General features: G+C 37.6%; 1 protein-coding gene across 1 annotated transcript; it reads left to right on the top strand.

The window, feature by feature from the left end:
- Positions 1 to 10,579: 10,579 nt before the first annotated feature.
- LOC113284309 (SCARECROW-LIKE protein 7-like) lies at positions 10,580 to 14,136 on the top strand. Its single transcript, XM_026533747.1, has one exon. It carries the CDS (start codon positions 11,083 to 11,085, stop codon positions 13,699 to 13,701), a length of 2,619 nt encoding a protein of 872 aa, XP_026389532.1. The 5' UTR covers positions 10,580 to 11,082; the 3' UTR covers positions 13,702 to 14,136.
- Positions 14,137 to 17,252: the final 3,116 nt, after the last annotated feature.

The following is a 17,252-nucleotide window of genomic DNA, read 5'->3' as shown; positions in this document are numbered from 1 at the left end:
ATCTACAAGTTTGTTTTGATATTACTTTTACCTAGTAATTGTTTTTATCAAAATAAACACAATATTTCCAAAACCTTGATTCACATCTAAAGGGAAATCAAACTGGTGTTTTGTGCAAACAAAATATCAAATCGTATCGATCGTGGTGGTGTATCTTCTAAAGAGAACTTTGGGCTCTGCTAGAAGATTTGTGTGAAGAGTTCCTAAAGAGAATCGGTATTCTGCTAGGAGTTCTACAAGTGCTGAAGAAGGTATTACATCTAGTCCGAATAGGTAGTAGGAAATTGGTGTAACATCTTTTTATCAGTGTGTGTTTTTCTGGACTAGGTCCCGGGATTTTTCTGCATTTGCGGTTTCCTCGTCAACAAAATTCTGGTGTCTGTGCTATTTCTTTTCCGCATTATATTTTATTTATATAATAGAAATATCACAGGTTGTACGTTAAGATCAATCATTTCTTGTATCCGTCCTTAGGGTTGTTGAGTGAATTGATTGACACTTGAACATTGGTCTTTGGTACCGTTCAAGTTAATCCTCTTATATTCAATCGGGCTCGCAAATCCCTATTTGTTGATTGCGGATTGAATCAAGAGATAGAGATATAAAACTCTTTGATATACTTTTGATAGATTGAGTCTAACTGTCTAGTTGATTCTCTTGAAAGTATATGGGAGTTTGTGTATTCAGATTGCCAAACGAAATATTGGGTGGTGTTGTTAGACCCCCGCTTTTTCAGCTGTAACTTGAAATTTCATTCATTTCATAGTTCAGGTTGTAAATTTCATTGATTGCATCAGTGTCTTATACTGTGTCTAGTTTGAGTTATCTGCATCTTTAGCTAGCGATGTTTATACTGTGTTGGCATAACTTAAAAAATCAGTAATTATCTTCACATTTGCATCTTAGCTTTGTAGTTTTAGCATCATTGTCTTGTATCATTTCAGTCCTGCAAGTCTAATCTGGTCAACTCAGTGTAATCAGTTTCGAATGCATTCCGTAGTTTAGTTTGTATATATGTTAACTTATCTGCTGTGTATAACTTCTCAGCCTGTAAGTATTTTTATGTAGCTTCCCCTTTCCGTTTATCCTTTTAGTAGTTGTGAATACTCTAGTGTAACTTAGTTTTTGAAGCTTGTCATGAAAATTGCATCTGTAGTTTAATCATTTTGTGTTAAGTAGTTTTGTTAGTTCACTGTTATCCTAAAATTTTCACCATCTCCCTGTAACTATTCTCATTAGATATTTTGTATTTAAATGTGCATAATTAGCATGTAATATAGCAATTAAGCATTCCTGCATTACATTCTTGTATGTATTTACGTCGTATGAGCAACTCCATTATGTTATGTTCAGCAACGACTTTGTCTTCAATATTTGTTTGCTTTGACTATATAAAACTGAGTACTGAAACTCTCTCTCTCTCTGAGCTCAACAGGTACCTGTGGTTCTGCTATTCAAGTCAAGGTTAGGAGCGAGAGGAGCGAAGAAACCTGTGTGTTGTGCCTAAACCCGATCTTATACCGGCAGTATCGTTCCTCAACTTTAATATTTTTTTCTTGAATGATACACCGTTTTTGCATGCAAACTGAACTGCTTGCTTGAACATTGCCAAACCCTGCAACATATAACATCTTTGTGCATAACTGTGGCATAGTAAACATCTTTGCTAGAATTGTTGTTCCGCTGTGCATCTCAATATTTGCAGAACTGTATGCTTGTGTCTGATTTTCCGATGCCCTTGTTTCCCTGACCTGCTGATCACATATTGACTCTGCTTACATCCTGAAAACTAGCTTTTAATTTCTCATAAGTTTAGATTCACTGCATTGTGATTTGCTTGGTTAACTGGGTGTATAACATGTTGAATGGTATGTATGTTAGGCTATGATTGTAACTTTTTGAGACGATACAAATCGACTAGTTAGAATTCAGCAAGAGGACATAGTTGAAATCCCCGTTTCTGTCGTAGATAGCCCTGACCAACCTGAGACAATGGGTGATGAGGTAATCCCACCCCGCAGTCTCAAGGACTACATGTACCCCACGAGGACAAGCCATCCCTCTTGTATTGTTCTATCAGAAACTGCTGGTCATTTTGAGTTAAGGCGAGCACGATACATATGTTCCCTGTGTTTCGAGGGGTTGATGCTGAAAACACTTACCACCGCGTGAGAGATTTTGAGGAAATCTGTGGGACTCTCAGATTCAATCAGTTGACAGTATAGTCCCTAAAATTGCGTTTATTTCCTTTTTCTTTGAAGGAAAAAGCCAAATCTTGGTTATATGCTTTGCGGCGTCAGTCCATTAGAAGTTAGGATGAACTTACGAAAGAATTTTTCAAAAAGTTCTTCCCAAATCACAAAACAGCCACCATTCGTCAGGATATCAATAGTTTTGTTCAACTAGATGGTGAGATACTGTCCAAGTATCTATAAAGGTTTAATGATTTGTTACTCCAATGTCCTCACCATGGTTTCGAACAGTGGAGACTATCAACAATTCTATATGAAGGGTTGGATTTTTCCACTCGATCCATGGTTGAAGCAATGTGCAATAGTGAGTTCACAGATAAAAGTGCCGACGAGTCATGGACCTTTTTACATGAATTTGCCGAGAAAACTCAGCATTGGGAGTCTGTTAGAGAACCTAGGAAGTCGACCAACAGGGGTTGTGTTCATAAGATAGAGTCTGACTTTGAGGGTAATGCTAAAATCGCATCTCTAGCTAGGAGAGTTGAGGCTTTAGAACTAGAGAAAAATATAAAATCTGCTGCAACTTCTTGTAACCAAGTTGAGGTTTTTATTTGTGTTGTGTGTAATAGTTCTAATCATCTTGTTGATAATTCCAGACCTGAACAAGCCCATGTTTTGTATCAAAAGCAAGAACATAACCCTTATTCACAGACCTACAACCCAGGGTGGAGGAACCACCCTAACTTTTCATGGTCCAAGGGTCCTGTACAAGGGGGTGCATCAGGAAACGCACAAGGATATTCATATCCTAGAAATCCCCAGGTGCAAACGTACACACAACACCCTTCTGAGAAAAAATTGTCTAGCATTGAAGAAAGTGTTGGTCTGTTGACCCAAAATCTTTTGCAAAATCAGAAGACCACTGAACAACGTTTTACAAGTCTAGAACTTAAGATAGGTCAGATATGTGATGCGCTTAATGACAGGGAAAAGGGTAAGTTTCCAAGTCAGCCTGAACAAAACCCAAAAGACACATTTCAGGCAAGTACGTCTACTTGTAATGAGACTGCACATGCTGTTACTACTCTTCGTAGTGGTAAAGTAGTTGATAACAATGTAACCATGCCATACCATAGTGGAGATGTATCTAATTATGTGCCCATTAAAGACAAAGAGACTAAAAAAGCCTCGAAGTCTAGAGACTCTACTGTTGATACCTCACCACCTCGAGTGCCTGTAACTCCTTTTCCTCAAAGGTTAGAGCAACAAAAGAAAGGAACGAAGTATAACGAGATACTGGAATTGTTCAGGCGAGTCAATATTAACATTTCATTTCTTGAAGCAATTAAGCAGATCCCTGCTTATGCTAAGTTCTTGAAAGATCTGTACACACAAAAGCGCAAGCTTAATGTGCACAAACGTGCCTTTCTCGCTGAACAGGTAAGTTCTATCATTCAAAACAAGACTCCACCTAAGTTTAGAGACCCAGGTTATCCCACAATCACATGCAAGATAGGTAACCATACGGTCAATAAGGCGTTACTAGACTTAAGGGATAGTGTGAACCTACTGCCATATTCGGTATATGTGCAATTAGGTATTGAAGAGTTAAAATCAACACCTATAACTCTGCAATTGGCGGACAGATCCGTCAAAGTGCCACGTGGTGTGGTAGAAGATGTTATAATCAAGGTTGATAAGTTCTATTTTCCTGTGGACTTCATTGTATTAGATACTCAGCCTGTGCAGAACCCATACTGTCACATTCCTGTCATTTTGGGACGTCCTTTCTTAGCGACGTCCAATGCAATTATTAATTGTCCTAATGGAGTGTTGAAGTTGTCATTCGGTAATATGACTGTGGAGTTGAATGTTTTTAATGCTAGCCAACAACATTTAGATCTTGATGATGATGATGATGATGTGCATGAAATCAACATGATTGAAAGTTTGGTTCAGGATTCGTTGTCTAGTAACATGTCGGTTGATCCTTTACATGCTTGTTTGAACAATTTTAACTTGGATCTGTTTGATGATGAATACATAAGTGAAGTGAATTCTTTGCTGGAATCTGCGCCTCTCATGGACACGACTAAATGGAAATCTAGAGTGGAGCCACTTCCACTCTCGTAATCCAAGTCTGTCTGTCTCTTGTTGAGCCACCAAAGCTTGAACTGAAACCATTGCCTGACACTCTTAAATATGCATTTTTGGGTTCTTCTAATACTTAAGGAGCATAAAGAAGCACTAGGATGGACAATCTCAGATATTAAGGGTATTAGTCCCACAGTTTGTATGCATCACATAAATCTTGAAGATAATGCTAAAACATCTAGGGAAATGCATAGGCGACTAAACCCTAACATGAAAGAAGTTGTTAGAGATGAGATCCTTAAGCTTCTTGATGCGGGTATCATATATCCGATTTCAGATAGCAAATGGGTTAGTCTCATTCAGGTTGTGCCAAAAAAGTCAGGAGTTACTGTAGTTCAAAACGATAAAGATGAGTTAGTCCCTACTCGAGTAACCACAGGGTGGCGAGTTTGCATTGATTATAGGAAGTTGAATGCAGTTACAAGGAAAGATCACTTCCCTCTCCCTTTCATAGACCAAATGCTAGAACGGTTGTCTAGGCATAGTTACTATTGTTTCTTAGATGGTTTTTCTGGTTACAATCAGATTCACATAGCACCCGAGGACCAGGAAAAGACTACATTTACATGTTCTTATGGTACATTTGCTTATCGTCGCATGCCCTTTGGATTGTGTAATACACCCGCCACATTTCAATGTTGTATGATGAGCATTTTTGTGACATGATAAATAATTTCCTTGAGATCTTTATGGATGATTTTTCTGTGTTTGGATCTTCTTTTGATGAGTGTTTGAACCATCTCACTCTTGTGCTGATTAGATATAAAGATAAAAATCTGGTTTTGAATTGGGAAAAGTGTCATTTTATGGTGAACTCAGGAATAGTTCTAGGACATAATCATCTCTGAAAAAGGCATTGAAGTAGATAAAGCTAAAGTTGACCTCATTCAACACTTGCCGCAACCTCGCTCTGTGAGGGAGGTTAGATCATTTTTAGGCCATGCTGGTTTCTACCATAGATTCATTAAAGATTTCAGTAAGATCTCAAGGCCACTGTGTAATTTACTTGGTAAAGATGTTGCTTTTGTGTTTGATGATGCTTGTGTGAGTGCATGGGAAGAACTTAAAACTCTTCTAATTTCATCCCCTATAGTCTGACCACCTGATTGGAAATTGTCGTTTGAAATCATGTGTGACGCATCTGATTTTGCTGTTGGTGCTGTTTTAGGACAGCGCGTCAATAGACTTCCATATGTGATATACTATGCTAGCAAGACTCTTAATGATCCTCAACTTAACTATACAACTACTGAGAAAGAGTTGCTTGCTGTTGTTTTTGCATTGGACAAGTTCAGGTCATACTTGATAGGGTCTAAGGTCATCATATATACTGATCATGTTGCCCTGAAATTCCTTCTTTCTAAGAAGGATGCTAAAGCTCGTCTTATCCGATGGATATTGTTGTTACAAGAATTTGATTTCGAAATTCGAGATAAAAAAGGGTCTGAAAATGTGGTTGCTGATCACTTGTCTAGATTAAATGTTGAGTCCTTTGATGATTCCTTGCTTATTAGAGAGTCTTTTCCTGATGAATAATTGATGTTTGTATCTGAGTTTCCGTGGTTTGCTGACATTGTGAACTACCTTGTTACGGGAAGAATGCCTTTGCATTGGTCTAAACAAGACCGTTCTAAGTTCTTGGCTGAAGTTAACTACTTTTTTTTGGGATGATCCGTACCTGTTTAAGTACTTCCCGGACCAAATCATTAGGAAATGTGTCCCCAACAATGAACAAAAAGATGTGATATCTTTTTGTCACGACCAAGCATGTGGAGGCCATTTCAGTGCCAAGAAAACTGCTGCAAAAGTCTTGCAGAGTGGGTTTTATTGGCCATCGTTGTTCAAAGATTGTCATGTTTATTATATTGCTTGTGAACGTTGTCAGAAACTAGGAAGTATTTCCAAGAGAAACATGATGCCATTGCACCCTATTCTGATTGTTGAACTGTTTGATGTTTGGGGAATTGATTTCATGGGTCCATTTCCCAATTCTTAAGGTAATCTGTACATCCTTATTGTTGTTGATTATGTTTCTAAATGGGTAGAAGAAATTGCAACCAAAACAAATGACCACAAGGTGGTACTTTCGTTCTTAAAAGAAAGCATATTTTCTCGTTTTGGCACACCTAGAGCTATAATCAGTGACGGTGGTTCACATTTTTGCAATAGATCTTTTGAGTAATTAGTACGCAAGTATGGCATAACTCATAAGGTTGCAACCCTGTACCATCTACAGACCAGTGGCCAAGTAGAGGTTTTTAATAGGGAGATTAAGCATATTCTTGAAAATACGGTTAACCCGTCTAGAAAAGATTGGTCTTTGAGATTGAATGATGATTTATGGGCTTATGGAACAACATATAAAACCCCTATTGGCATGTGTCCGTACAGACTTGTGTATGAAAAACCTTGTCATTTACCTGTTGAACTAGAACATCGAGCATATTGGGCAGTTAAGAAACTTAACTTTTCTCTTGATAAGGCAGGTACTCAGCGGAAACTCCAACTCAGTGAGTTGGAAGAACTGAGGAATGATGCTTATGACAGTGCAAATATGTACAAAGATAGAATGAAAATGTTCCATGACAAGCGCATTTTGCGCAAGTCATTCACGCCTGGCCAAAAAGTTTTATTGACAACTCACGTTTGCATCTTTTTCCAGGTAAATTGCGTTCTAGATGGACAGGCCCGTTCATGGTACGAACAATATTCCCTCATGAATCTGTAGAACTCGAAGATGTAGCAACTAAGAACGTCTTCAAGGTCAATGGACAGAGATTGAAGCCGTTCCTTGAACCAATTCCACCTGAAATTGAAACAACCGATCTGGAAGACCCCGTCTATCTGGATTGAACTGATCACCCCTTGTACATACCACAGGTTTTAGAATTCCATTATCCCTCCTTGCTTTCTTTTGGTTTCAGTTTGCTATATTAGATTTTGCTGTATATAATCTTTGCTGTTGTGATATCCACTTTGCTGCTCAACTATCTGGTTTGGAAGCACTTTTTGGACCTGGTACTCTCTAACCTTTCTTTTTCTTCATGAACTTCATGGCATTTTATAATTTGTGAATCCTTAGAAACATTGAGGACACTGTTTAACATAGGTTTGTGGGTACAAGTAGATATCACATGAACTTTGTAAGCGATTTCGTATGTTTGAATCTTGTGAATGGATAACACCTTAGAGAAAAAAAAATGAAAAATGAAAAATGGAGCTCATTTACCTTGATCTGTGATACCTGTGCATGATATAATATCTTAGGATTCTTAGTCTAGATGATGAGGCACCCCTGTTCTAGCACAATTCACATGTTGATAAGAAATTTGCACATGCACGATCTACCAATACATGTATAGCCTCGGGCTTCAGGTATTTTATCAGCTAAGTAGACTGCCAATCATCTAGAATACTGAATGAGACTTGACTAGCTTTTTCTTTGGTTGGATGTGATAGAAGTTGGAGGATACGTTAAGAAAAGCAACCACTGAATTTGACCGGGTGCATCGAAAAGGGCTGCCTCTTGCCAAAGTGTCATGTAATGTATTGTTCTGTTTTTGTGTAAAGTTGTTGCGTCATCTTGTGTTTGTATCTGTGTTATTCCAAAATCAGTTGAAAAATCAGTTGAGAAAGAAATTCAGTAAAAGAAAAGAAAATTCAGTTGAAAAAAAAAACAAAAAAAAAAAAAGAAAAGAAAAAAAAGAAGTATTCATTGTCTGTTATTATGTTCTGTTTCAGTAAAAGAGTTAAAGTATCTCTCTTGCCTCGAAATATGAGAGTAGTCGATGTAAATAAGAGTCATGTTTTGTTATATATTGTAAATAGTCTTGTAATAAATCAAGGGAGGGTGAAGCCATCGATGTACAACGCGGGTAAGCTGAAATATCACCAACTCCTCAGGTGAACATTCACAATTCTCGTAAAGCCGAACAACTAGCTTGGCTTTGAATTCAGTTCTTATCCTAAAAACTATCTCTTAGCAATTGGCAGTCATAACTTCTGATCATTCTCTAAACATGTGTAGATACACTTTACACTCTTATCACATGTCCTTAGTTGTTTCAGTGCTAGAATTGTGCCTTTGAAAGCTAGATTGACATATCCAATTGCTGTGAGCTAAAGCTGAATTGCACATGTCACATTTCATGGAATCTGAGCTTATATTTTGGTGATGTATTTTCATATTTCATTTCTAAACCTAGAGTCGGTTGATGTTAATCATCATATAAACTGATTACTCTGCATGCTCTTCATTGCCGACGAACAAAACCCAGAATCTGTTTATTCGATATGTGAACATAAACCGATTTTGGGTGTAATCAGAGCTTTTGATGGACGAAAATCGAAGATTTAAACATGTAAATCAATGAAGAAATGTGAATCATAGAATGGGTTGATGGAGATTTACCTTTTTCTTGGTTGGATCGAAGATCGTTGGAGAAGAGGATCAAAAAGTTTTTGATTAGGGTTTTGAGAATTTGGAAAGATTAGGATGAAAATAGAAAGTTTTTTAGGTTTAGGTTTTTTATGTTTTTGAATTTACTGAAAATGGAAAGATTAATATTTATATGAGATTATTTTAGGAATTAATGTGGGGGTAAATTAGTATTTTTGAGAAATTTGGTAGTCCATAATAATTTGGTAGAGTGGGAAGGAAAATTTGATAGCCCCAATTTAGCCAGGCAAATTTAATACCAAATAAACCAAATTTTACAATTTTTTTTTGTTACTAGTAAACTAAACTAGTACTTACTTAGTAAAAATATTACACTCCCATCTAAATTTGGTGACATGGTAAAATATAATGGTTTTTTGTGCTAAATAATCAAAAATCAAGGTTCACATGGAGACTGATTTTCCATTGAATTCAAATCATTCAAAGAGAAATAATATCTTGCAACATTCAAAATGATCATGCCATACCATATCGATGTCTTCTCTCAAAAGACAAGAAATTACCCTATGAATATGGCTATCATTTACGCCGTACACCCCCTACTGCATGCATGCCACCTGACCTACAAGAAATGTACTGCACCCCCTAACAGATGCAGCAGCTGCTGCTGCAGCAACAGGTATTCTTTTTTTTAGTATCTTTTGGGGCTCAAGATTATCCAAAACATTAACCAAAATACCCAACATAACCCATATTTATTTTTAGTGACTATACTAACCTTCATTGGATATCATCTTTTTCTGCAAAATTTGGTAATAATGAACTCCTTTTAAAAGGTTTTTTTAGGTAAAAAAAGTAGAGTCAATCACAAGATTCAACAGCACTATGACTAAGCCGTCATTGGCTAAAAAGACTCAAAAGCAAGAACGTGGGCCCCACATGTGTTAAATCTTGGCCACTCATCTCCATATCTCTGATTTTTCCTCTGTATTTTTTTCCACCTTTTTCCCTCCTTTTGTCTCAGACTCACTTCTTCTCTCGTTATCTTTCTTTACTTTACTTTACTCCTTCAGATTTAGTTTCGAGAACAAGACCAAAACAAAAGGTAAATCTTGGTGAAAAGTCACAAATACCCCTCAGTAAAAAGTTGATGTCTCAGTTGGTGTCGTTAACGTGATAACCGTTACGACATGTCTGTTACAGTAAATGATACTAACCATGCACGCGTTTCAGAAAAAAGTGATACTTCAGTTTTTCAAGCAGAAAATTGCTACCACAGTATCTCGATTTTAATATTATTCAGTTTATCTAGTAAATTTTATTTATCTCAATTTTAACGTGTTTTTAAATCATGAAATTTCTAAATGATAAAAATTGATGGGTTAGCAGATCTACTTTGATTTTTTTTTCGGCTTGCTTTCTTAAAACATCTCTTTCTTTGAATATGTACGTTTTTTAGCCTGTCTTTACTTAAAGGTAGGCTATGCATGGTCTTTTTATTCATCTTTGCTAATAAGAGCGGATCAATATAAACCGATACCAAAAAGGTACTACTGATACATAAATGTCATATATCGGGCGATACGGTCGGACACGACACCACAAATTTTAACCATGGTGGTGATTAGTAAAAACCAGAGATGGGGTCAAATTTGGAAGAGTGTAAAATATCATGGGGCAGTGAACTTTTCTCTCTTTTTATGACGTGATGTTATTCATTAAACAATTTGATATTTATAAAATCGAAAAAAGCAGCTCAAAACTCTGTAATTGACAGAAACGACCACAAATAAAAAAAAACATTAAAGTTTTTTAAAATTGAAAAAAAACAAAAAAAACCAATAAAATAATACTCTTACAGAGAGAGAAGGAGAGATGGGTATTCCTCTTCCTTTATTAGCTTTTTTATGTTGCACGCATCCATGGCAGAACAGAGAAGAAGAGTACAGACCTACTACTCCTATACTATCACTACAACGACGACGACGACAAAATAGAGAAAGCAAGAAGTTGATGAGGCTGGTTCTGCCTCTGGGCTGAGTGAAGAGAGAGAAACCAAAAAGAAAAAAAAAGAGAGAGAAGAAGAAGAAGAAGAAAGTCTGGAGAAAAATCAAGAAGAAATGGGTTTGCATACAAGGAGAAGAGATAGAGGAAGATGATGATTATAATAGACTAGCTAGTTTTATGTAATGGGGGTTTGAAAATTTGTGTTTTTTGAGTGATAATAGCTCATAAAGTTGGAGTTTTTATTTTTTTTGGGTGGTGGTGGAGCAAGATCTGGTTTTGGTATAAAATTTGTTTGTTTTTATATTGTTTAGATTTTTTGTTTTTGTGTAGATGAGAGGTATACCCTTTAATAATCTGGAGGGGTCTAATAAGTTTGGAGTAATTTCATCAACAACAGCAGCAGCAGAAGCAGCTGAGATTTCATCACTGACTCAGTTCTACTGGAAAACCCAAGAAGAGGAAATTATCAGAGCTGGGAATAGTTGTTTTTTTGGTACTGAGGTTGAGCCAACATCTGTTCTGGATACAAGGAGGAGTCCAGGTTCTTCAACATCAACGCTGTCTGCTTCATCCTTTGGTGGTGGTGGAGGTGGAGGAGGAGGAATAGTACTAGTAGGAGGAGGATTTGGAGGAGGTTCTACCGACAGAGCCAGCGTGGCGGCTGTTTCAGATAACAACCCTCTACAAAAATGGCCGACTACCACCACCATTACAAACCAGGAGGAAAACTCAACACCAGCGGCCACACCTGATGTATCTGCAAGCTCCGGAAGCAGCTCCGGTGGTGGTGGTGGGAGTAGGAAAGATGAATGGGGTTCTGAACTTCAACCCATTTCATCAAATCATCAAGAGATCGTTAGTAGCGGTGGTAGTGGTGGTGGAATCAATACTATTATCAGTGGAGGTGAAAAATACGGAGGACTTGCAGTGGATGATTGGGATAATATGTTAGAAACAGATGCTTCTCCTTCGTTACTAAGATGGATCATTGATGATGCTGAAGACCCTACTTCTTCAGCTGCTTTATTACAAGGAGGAGGAGTTGCAGGAGTAAGTCATCTTCATGATGCTTCTTCTGATCATCATCATGTAGGTACTTACAATGCAGGTTTTGGAATGGTCGATCCAACAGCAGCAGCAGCTGCAGCTTTTGGGTTTGAATCCATTGGAGGTGGTATTGGTGGTTATATAAACTTATTAGGTGGTGGTGGTGGTGGTGGAGGTGGTGTTCCTGGTTCTGGGTTTTCTTCAGGAAGGATGAATTTTAATAATTCAATCCAACAGCAACAGCAGCAGAATCCTTCAGCTAATTTCAATACCACCAAAATGGCATCATCACCTTGCTTTAACAACACTGGTAATACCACTAATCCTTTTACCGTTGCACCTAATCATAATCTTCTGCCACCACCTGGGGCGTTTTATCATAATAATAATAATCAGCAGTTTGAGGATGAAAAACCACAATTATACAATCCACAAATTATGATGATGAACCAGAATCAACAACACCTTAAGAATAGTTCCACACCACCATTCTTTGTTCCATTGCCCTCTTATCAGCAAGATCAAAGTGGTTGTTTTCCTCCACCGAAACGCCACCAAGGAATGGGAGGAAACCCAAGTAATTGTCACCCAATGCAGAAGAATTCGTCGTTCATGGATTCAGGTCAAGAACATTTGTTCCGTAAACAACAGCATCAGCAACAACAAAATGGGTTTCCTCATCAGCTTCATTTACTTCCCAATCATCTACAGCAAAGGCCACCTCCAGTAATGCTGACAAAGCCGAAACTGGATGAACACCAAAACCAACAACAGAACCGGCAGCAGCAGCAACAACAGCAGCAGCAGGCGTTGGTAGACCAACTCTTTAAGGCAGCTGAGTTGGTCGAATCTGGAAACTCTGTACTCGCGCAAGGGATATTGGCGCGGCTCAATCACCAGCTCTCCCACCCAATTGGAAAGCCTCTCTACAGAGCAGCTTTCTATTTCAAGGAGGCTCTCCTGCAACTGCTTAGTACACCTAATTCTCCTCCACTCAAGAATTTCTCACCTATTGATGTGGTTATGAAGATAGGTGCTTACAAGTCATTCTCAGAGATTTCTCCACTTTTGCAGTTCTCTAATTTCACTCTCAACCAAGCTCTCCTTGAATCCCTTGATGGATTTGATCACATTCACATTATCGATTTTGATATTGGTATCGGTGGACAGTGGGCTTCCTTTATGCAGGAAATTGCAATGAAAAACGGTGGTGCACCTTCTCTCAAAATCTCAGCTTTTGCTTCCTTTTCATCAAATGATCATCACAAACTTGAACTTGCTCTTACTAAAGAACACTTGACCCATTTTGCTAATGATTTGGGTATCTCGTTTGAGATTGACATTGTGGATTTAGATACCCTAGACCCATCTTCTTGGTCTCTTCCAATCCATGTATCAGAAAAAGAAACTGTAGCTGTGAATCTACCAGTTGGGTCTTCATGCATTAACCCATCTTCCATTCCTGCACTACTTCGCCTCGTCAAGCAGCTTTCACCCAAAATTGTTGTCTCTGTTGATAGAGGATGTGATAGAAGTGATTTACCATTTTCTCAACATTGTCTGCAAGCTCTTCAGGCTTATTCGATCTTGTTGGATTCACTTGATGCCACAAATTCGAATTCCGAAACTATTAACAAGATTGAGAGGTTCTTGGTTCAGCCAAGAATTGAAAGCACAGTCTTCCAACGCCACCTTTGTCATGAAAAATTGCCACCATGGAGGACTCTTTTTGCTTCAGCTGGATTTTCTCCTGTAACTTTCAGTAATTTCACGGAGACCCAAGCTGAGTGTTTATTGAAAAGGCTACAAGGAAGAGGGTTTCATGTAGAGAAACGACAGGCTTCACTTGTGCTTTGTTGGCAGAGGAGGGAGCTGGTATTGGCATCAGCTTGGAGATGTTAAGAAGAACTTCTTTTTTGCAGCAGGAGGAGGAATTCACAAGCAACACTTTCATAAGGTGCCACATAATTTATCGCTTTCGTACTCTTTAATCTCAGCCGAAAGTTATGTTGCTGACTACTATTTCATTTTCCCACTAGTTTGTGAATTTCCTTGCCTATGATTCTCCTTTTTGCAGCTGTTTATGTGGGTTTATGGAGAATCATTAAATTTCCTTAGTTAAAAAAAACAGTTTCAGAAACTGGGAGGGTTTAGTACACAGTCTTCCTTTCTGTTTTCTCTACTTATCTTGAACATGGGTATTTACTGTTATTACGTCTTGATGTTGTACTTGATTGTAGTTAAGGTGGTGATGGTGGTGGTTTGTTGTATACTTGACAACGATTAACAGAAAAACGGGAATGCAAAAGAAGGATTTAACCCCCCTCATTAACATTTCATCTTTCTTCTATATGTTGTTCTTGTGAGATGCTATCTGCGTACTTATTGTGAACTCATATTCATATTTGCTCATGACTCTCCTGAAGTTTTGTGCTTGCTTGCTCATAAATCCTTGAAGTTATGATACATTTAGGGTTGCTTCTTGAACAGATAAATGAAACACTTTTAATCAGTTTAGCGGTTATGTTGGGTAATGCTGTTTTTGTTATCAATTTTCATGGACTTGGAATCTTTGTTGAAACTGCATGCAATGCGCTTTAGACGTTCTATCAGGTATCTTACACCCCCACCCATAGCTAGCTAGTGCATCCCTGTACAATACATATTAGCTTGTGCGGGTACCATATCTTATACGGCTACTTTGGTCAGTTTGCTTGGAAGTGCAAACAGAGTAGAATTAGTCTTTGGAGTCGATTAAGACGATCTATGTCTAATGGCACATGTGCAACCTTGTCTGTCTCTTAAAAGTGCTTAGGAATTAGTACGTAACTTGTCAGTATTTAGCATGTGCTAGTTTGTGCATTTGCTTGGAATGATGGTTAATGTTGGCTAGTAATTAGGAAGTACATAGTTAATGATGGTTTGTTTCAGACTCTTAAATGCACTTTTACACTAGATTAAGCCTAAATTGTTTGCTGAATAAGAGGCAGTGACTAGTAGGAGTAGATTAGCTTCCTTCGGGTAGTTACAATAGGTTAGTTGATCATGAAACTGACTCTTATATTTGACGGATAATTGCAAGCTTTCGGGTAGTTACAATAGGTTAGTTGATCAGGAAACTGACTCTTATATTTGACGGATAATTGCAAGCAGACGCTTCGTAGCTGCATGATTGTTTTAGGTAATTATCAACTTGTGCATAATTAGACTTCAATTAATGTATGTCGATGGCAACTTATAATTATGGTTTGTGTCAGGTAAACAAACATGATCAGAGAAACAATAATGGGTGGGGGAGAATTTAGGACTATAAGCTCCAAAATTAATGATTTTTTTTTCCTACTCCTATCAAAGTATTATTATGGTTAATAATTTGCATCATGCAGTGTTGCTGGACTATTTTTGTAGTACTCAAAATTCATCGAATTTAGTAGTGTTTAGTTTTGGATGAATTATTTTTTTGCTATTTGTTTCTTGGTAATGCGCCTATTCTTCTTTTATCCTGTTTAAGTAATCAAAACCCACATGGGTCATGTTACATTAGACCTTAACATGATTGATTATCTAAATAGAAAAGTCTTCTCCTACTCATTTATGTTCACAAGAGGTGGTGCGAGAGACGTACAGGTTAACTACCAAAGAAATATATACTTATTAAAATGACTTAACAAGTGTCAAATTCTTGTTTTTTTGGGAGGGGCTTACACTGCAAACTGCAGAGAACATGCACAACATCTTCACATTGTTACATTGGTCAAGGAGTTTAGTGCCATGTTTTGCTTAAGATTAACAACATTATTCTTGTTTTTGCGTTTATGCACAAGTTTTTGTTCACTCGCTGCAAATTACAACACTAAAGTGTTGGTTACAATTAGATATGCTGCATTTACTAATGCAAGAGTTTATGTTGTGGTACCACTAGCCAGTACCCAACCCGATTTTGCTTCGAGTTTGTTACTATGATGGTTACACTTGCTGCAAGTTGGAGCTATATCTTTCACTTTCAATTATTTTCCTTTTTTTGTCCCTAATTATTGTGGATTTATTGATTTTATGCCCACCAAAGTCATATAATTTAGAAGATATTCATTAACGAGAAAACTACGACGAGTCTGAATTACAGCACTAGTAGAGCCATAATGTGGAGGAAAGGATAGAGACCTCATGTTATTAGATATTAAGAGTTTGTGGTGAATTATGAGGGGGATTATCATCCCAATCCGAAACAAAATTTAAAGTTTTTGTAAATTTAGCTAAAGAATATGCAATTGTATTTCTTGTCTTAGAAATTAAATGGAAACCCAATAAGTTTTGACAAGTCCTTGCTACTTTATCTGCTTCTTATATCAGAGCTTTGCTACGCCAAGAAATTCCTGAATGCTTTCCATTGAGATAGCTGAATAGTCTTTCACAGTCACCTTCAACACCGAAATTTTTGATGTTTTTCTCCTTACCCTATTTGCTGCTTGAAGCACGCCTACAATTTCTGCTTTTTGAGGGCCTGAACTTGTTGATGATCCTGCTCTTCCTCCTTCAAAACTGCCTGCATCATCTCCTAGGATTAGTGCAAAACTAGATGATAAAAATGATGAAGTCCATACTGCATCCACATTAATTTTAAGGAAATGTCTTTCTAGTGCTGGCTAAAGGGTATTGGATTTCTTTACTGAAATTTGGGGATCCTTTTCTTGAGTTGGTTTCTGACACCAATATTGAATATGTCTATAAATTTTAAGAGACAGTTGAGAGGGGGATTTTGATTTTTTCCTGAAAAGCTCTATTACTAGGGGGTTAGTCCACATACGAGTTGGGGGGAGTTCACTGTATTTTGAATCTTGGGGATTTTGAGGGAGTGTAAGAGAGTATAGGGAGTTTGAGAGAGTTTGATGTTTTGAGTGTAGCGAGTTTGAGAGACTCTCCCAAAATCTCTACTCTTTTGAGAGATTTGTAGTGAGGCAAAAATACACTGCAAACTCCCCAGAGCTCCCTGGAACTCCCCAAAACAAACCAACTCCCTAGCATTCTAGTTTTTACCATAACAGTAACAGTGAGTTCAAGAGTTTCTTTCAAACTCCCCCACGACTAACGGGGTTTTCTAGGGAGTTTGGGAGACTCTTCTAAACTCTCCCACGACTAACAGGATTTTGAGAGACTCCTTCGAACTCACCCACGATTAACGGGTAAAAATTGAACTACACTCAACTCCCCCAACTACCCAGAGGACTAACAATTACATATTTCTTTCCATATAAACCACATCTTAGGTAAAATCAGTTCTATAGAAATATCCTTATTAGGGTTCTGAATCCAATCCTTACACATACAAATCTACTATTTTGAAAGAAGAATCAAGGCGTAAACTAATTGAATTTTGTCCCAACTCCCAGACAACTTTAGCATAAGTATAGTGAAATAACAGATGTCAAGTAGTTTCTATTTCCTTCCCATACATG

This window comes from Papaver somniferum, chromosome 5, assembly GCF_003573695.1.
Source record: "Papaver somniferum cultivar HN1 chromosome 5, ASM357369v1, whole genome shotgun sequence".
NCBI classification, from domain to species: Eukaryota; Viridiplantae; Streptophyta; class Magnoliopsida; order Ranunculales; family Papaveraceae; genus Papaver; species Papaver somniferum.
The sequence above is the reverse complement of the archived record's forward strand: the minus strand, read 5'-3'. Positions and strand labels throughout refer to the sequence as shown.

Excerpts from the sequence above, each read along its gene's own strand:
- LOC113284309 (XM_026533747.1), top strand. The coding sequence starts at position 11,083 with ATGAGAGGTATACCCTTTAATAATCTGGAGGGGTCTAATAAGTTTGGA.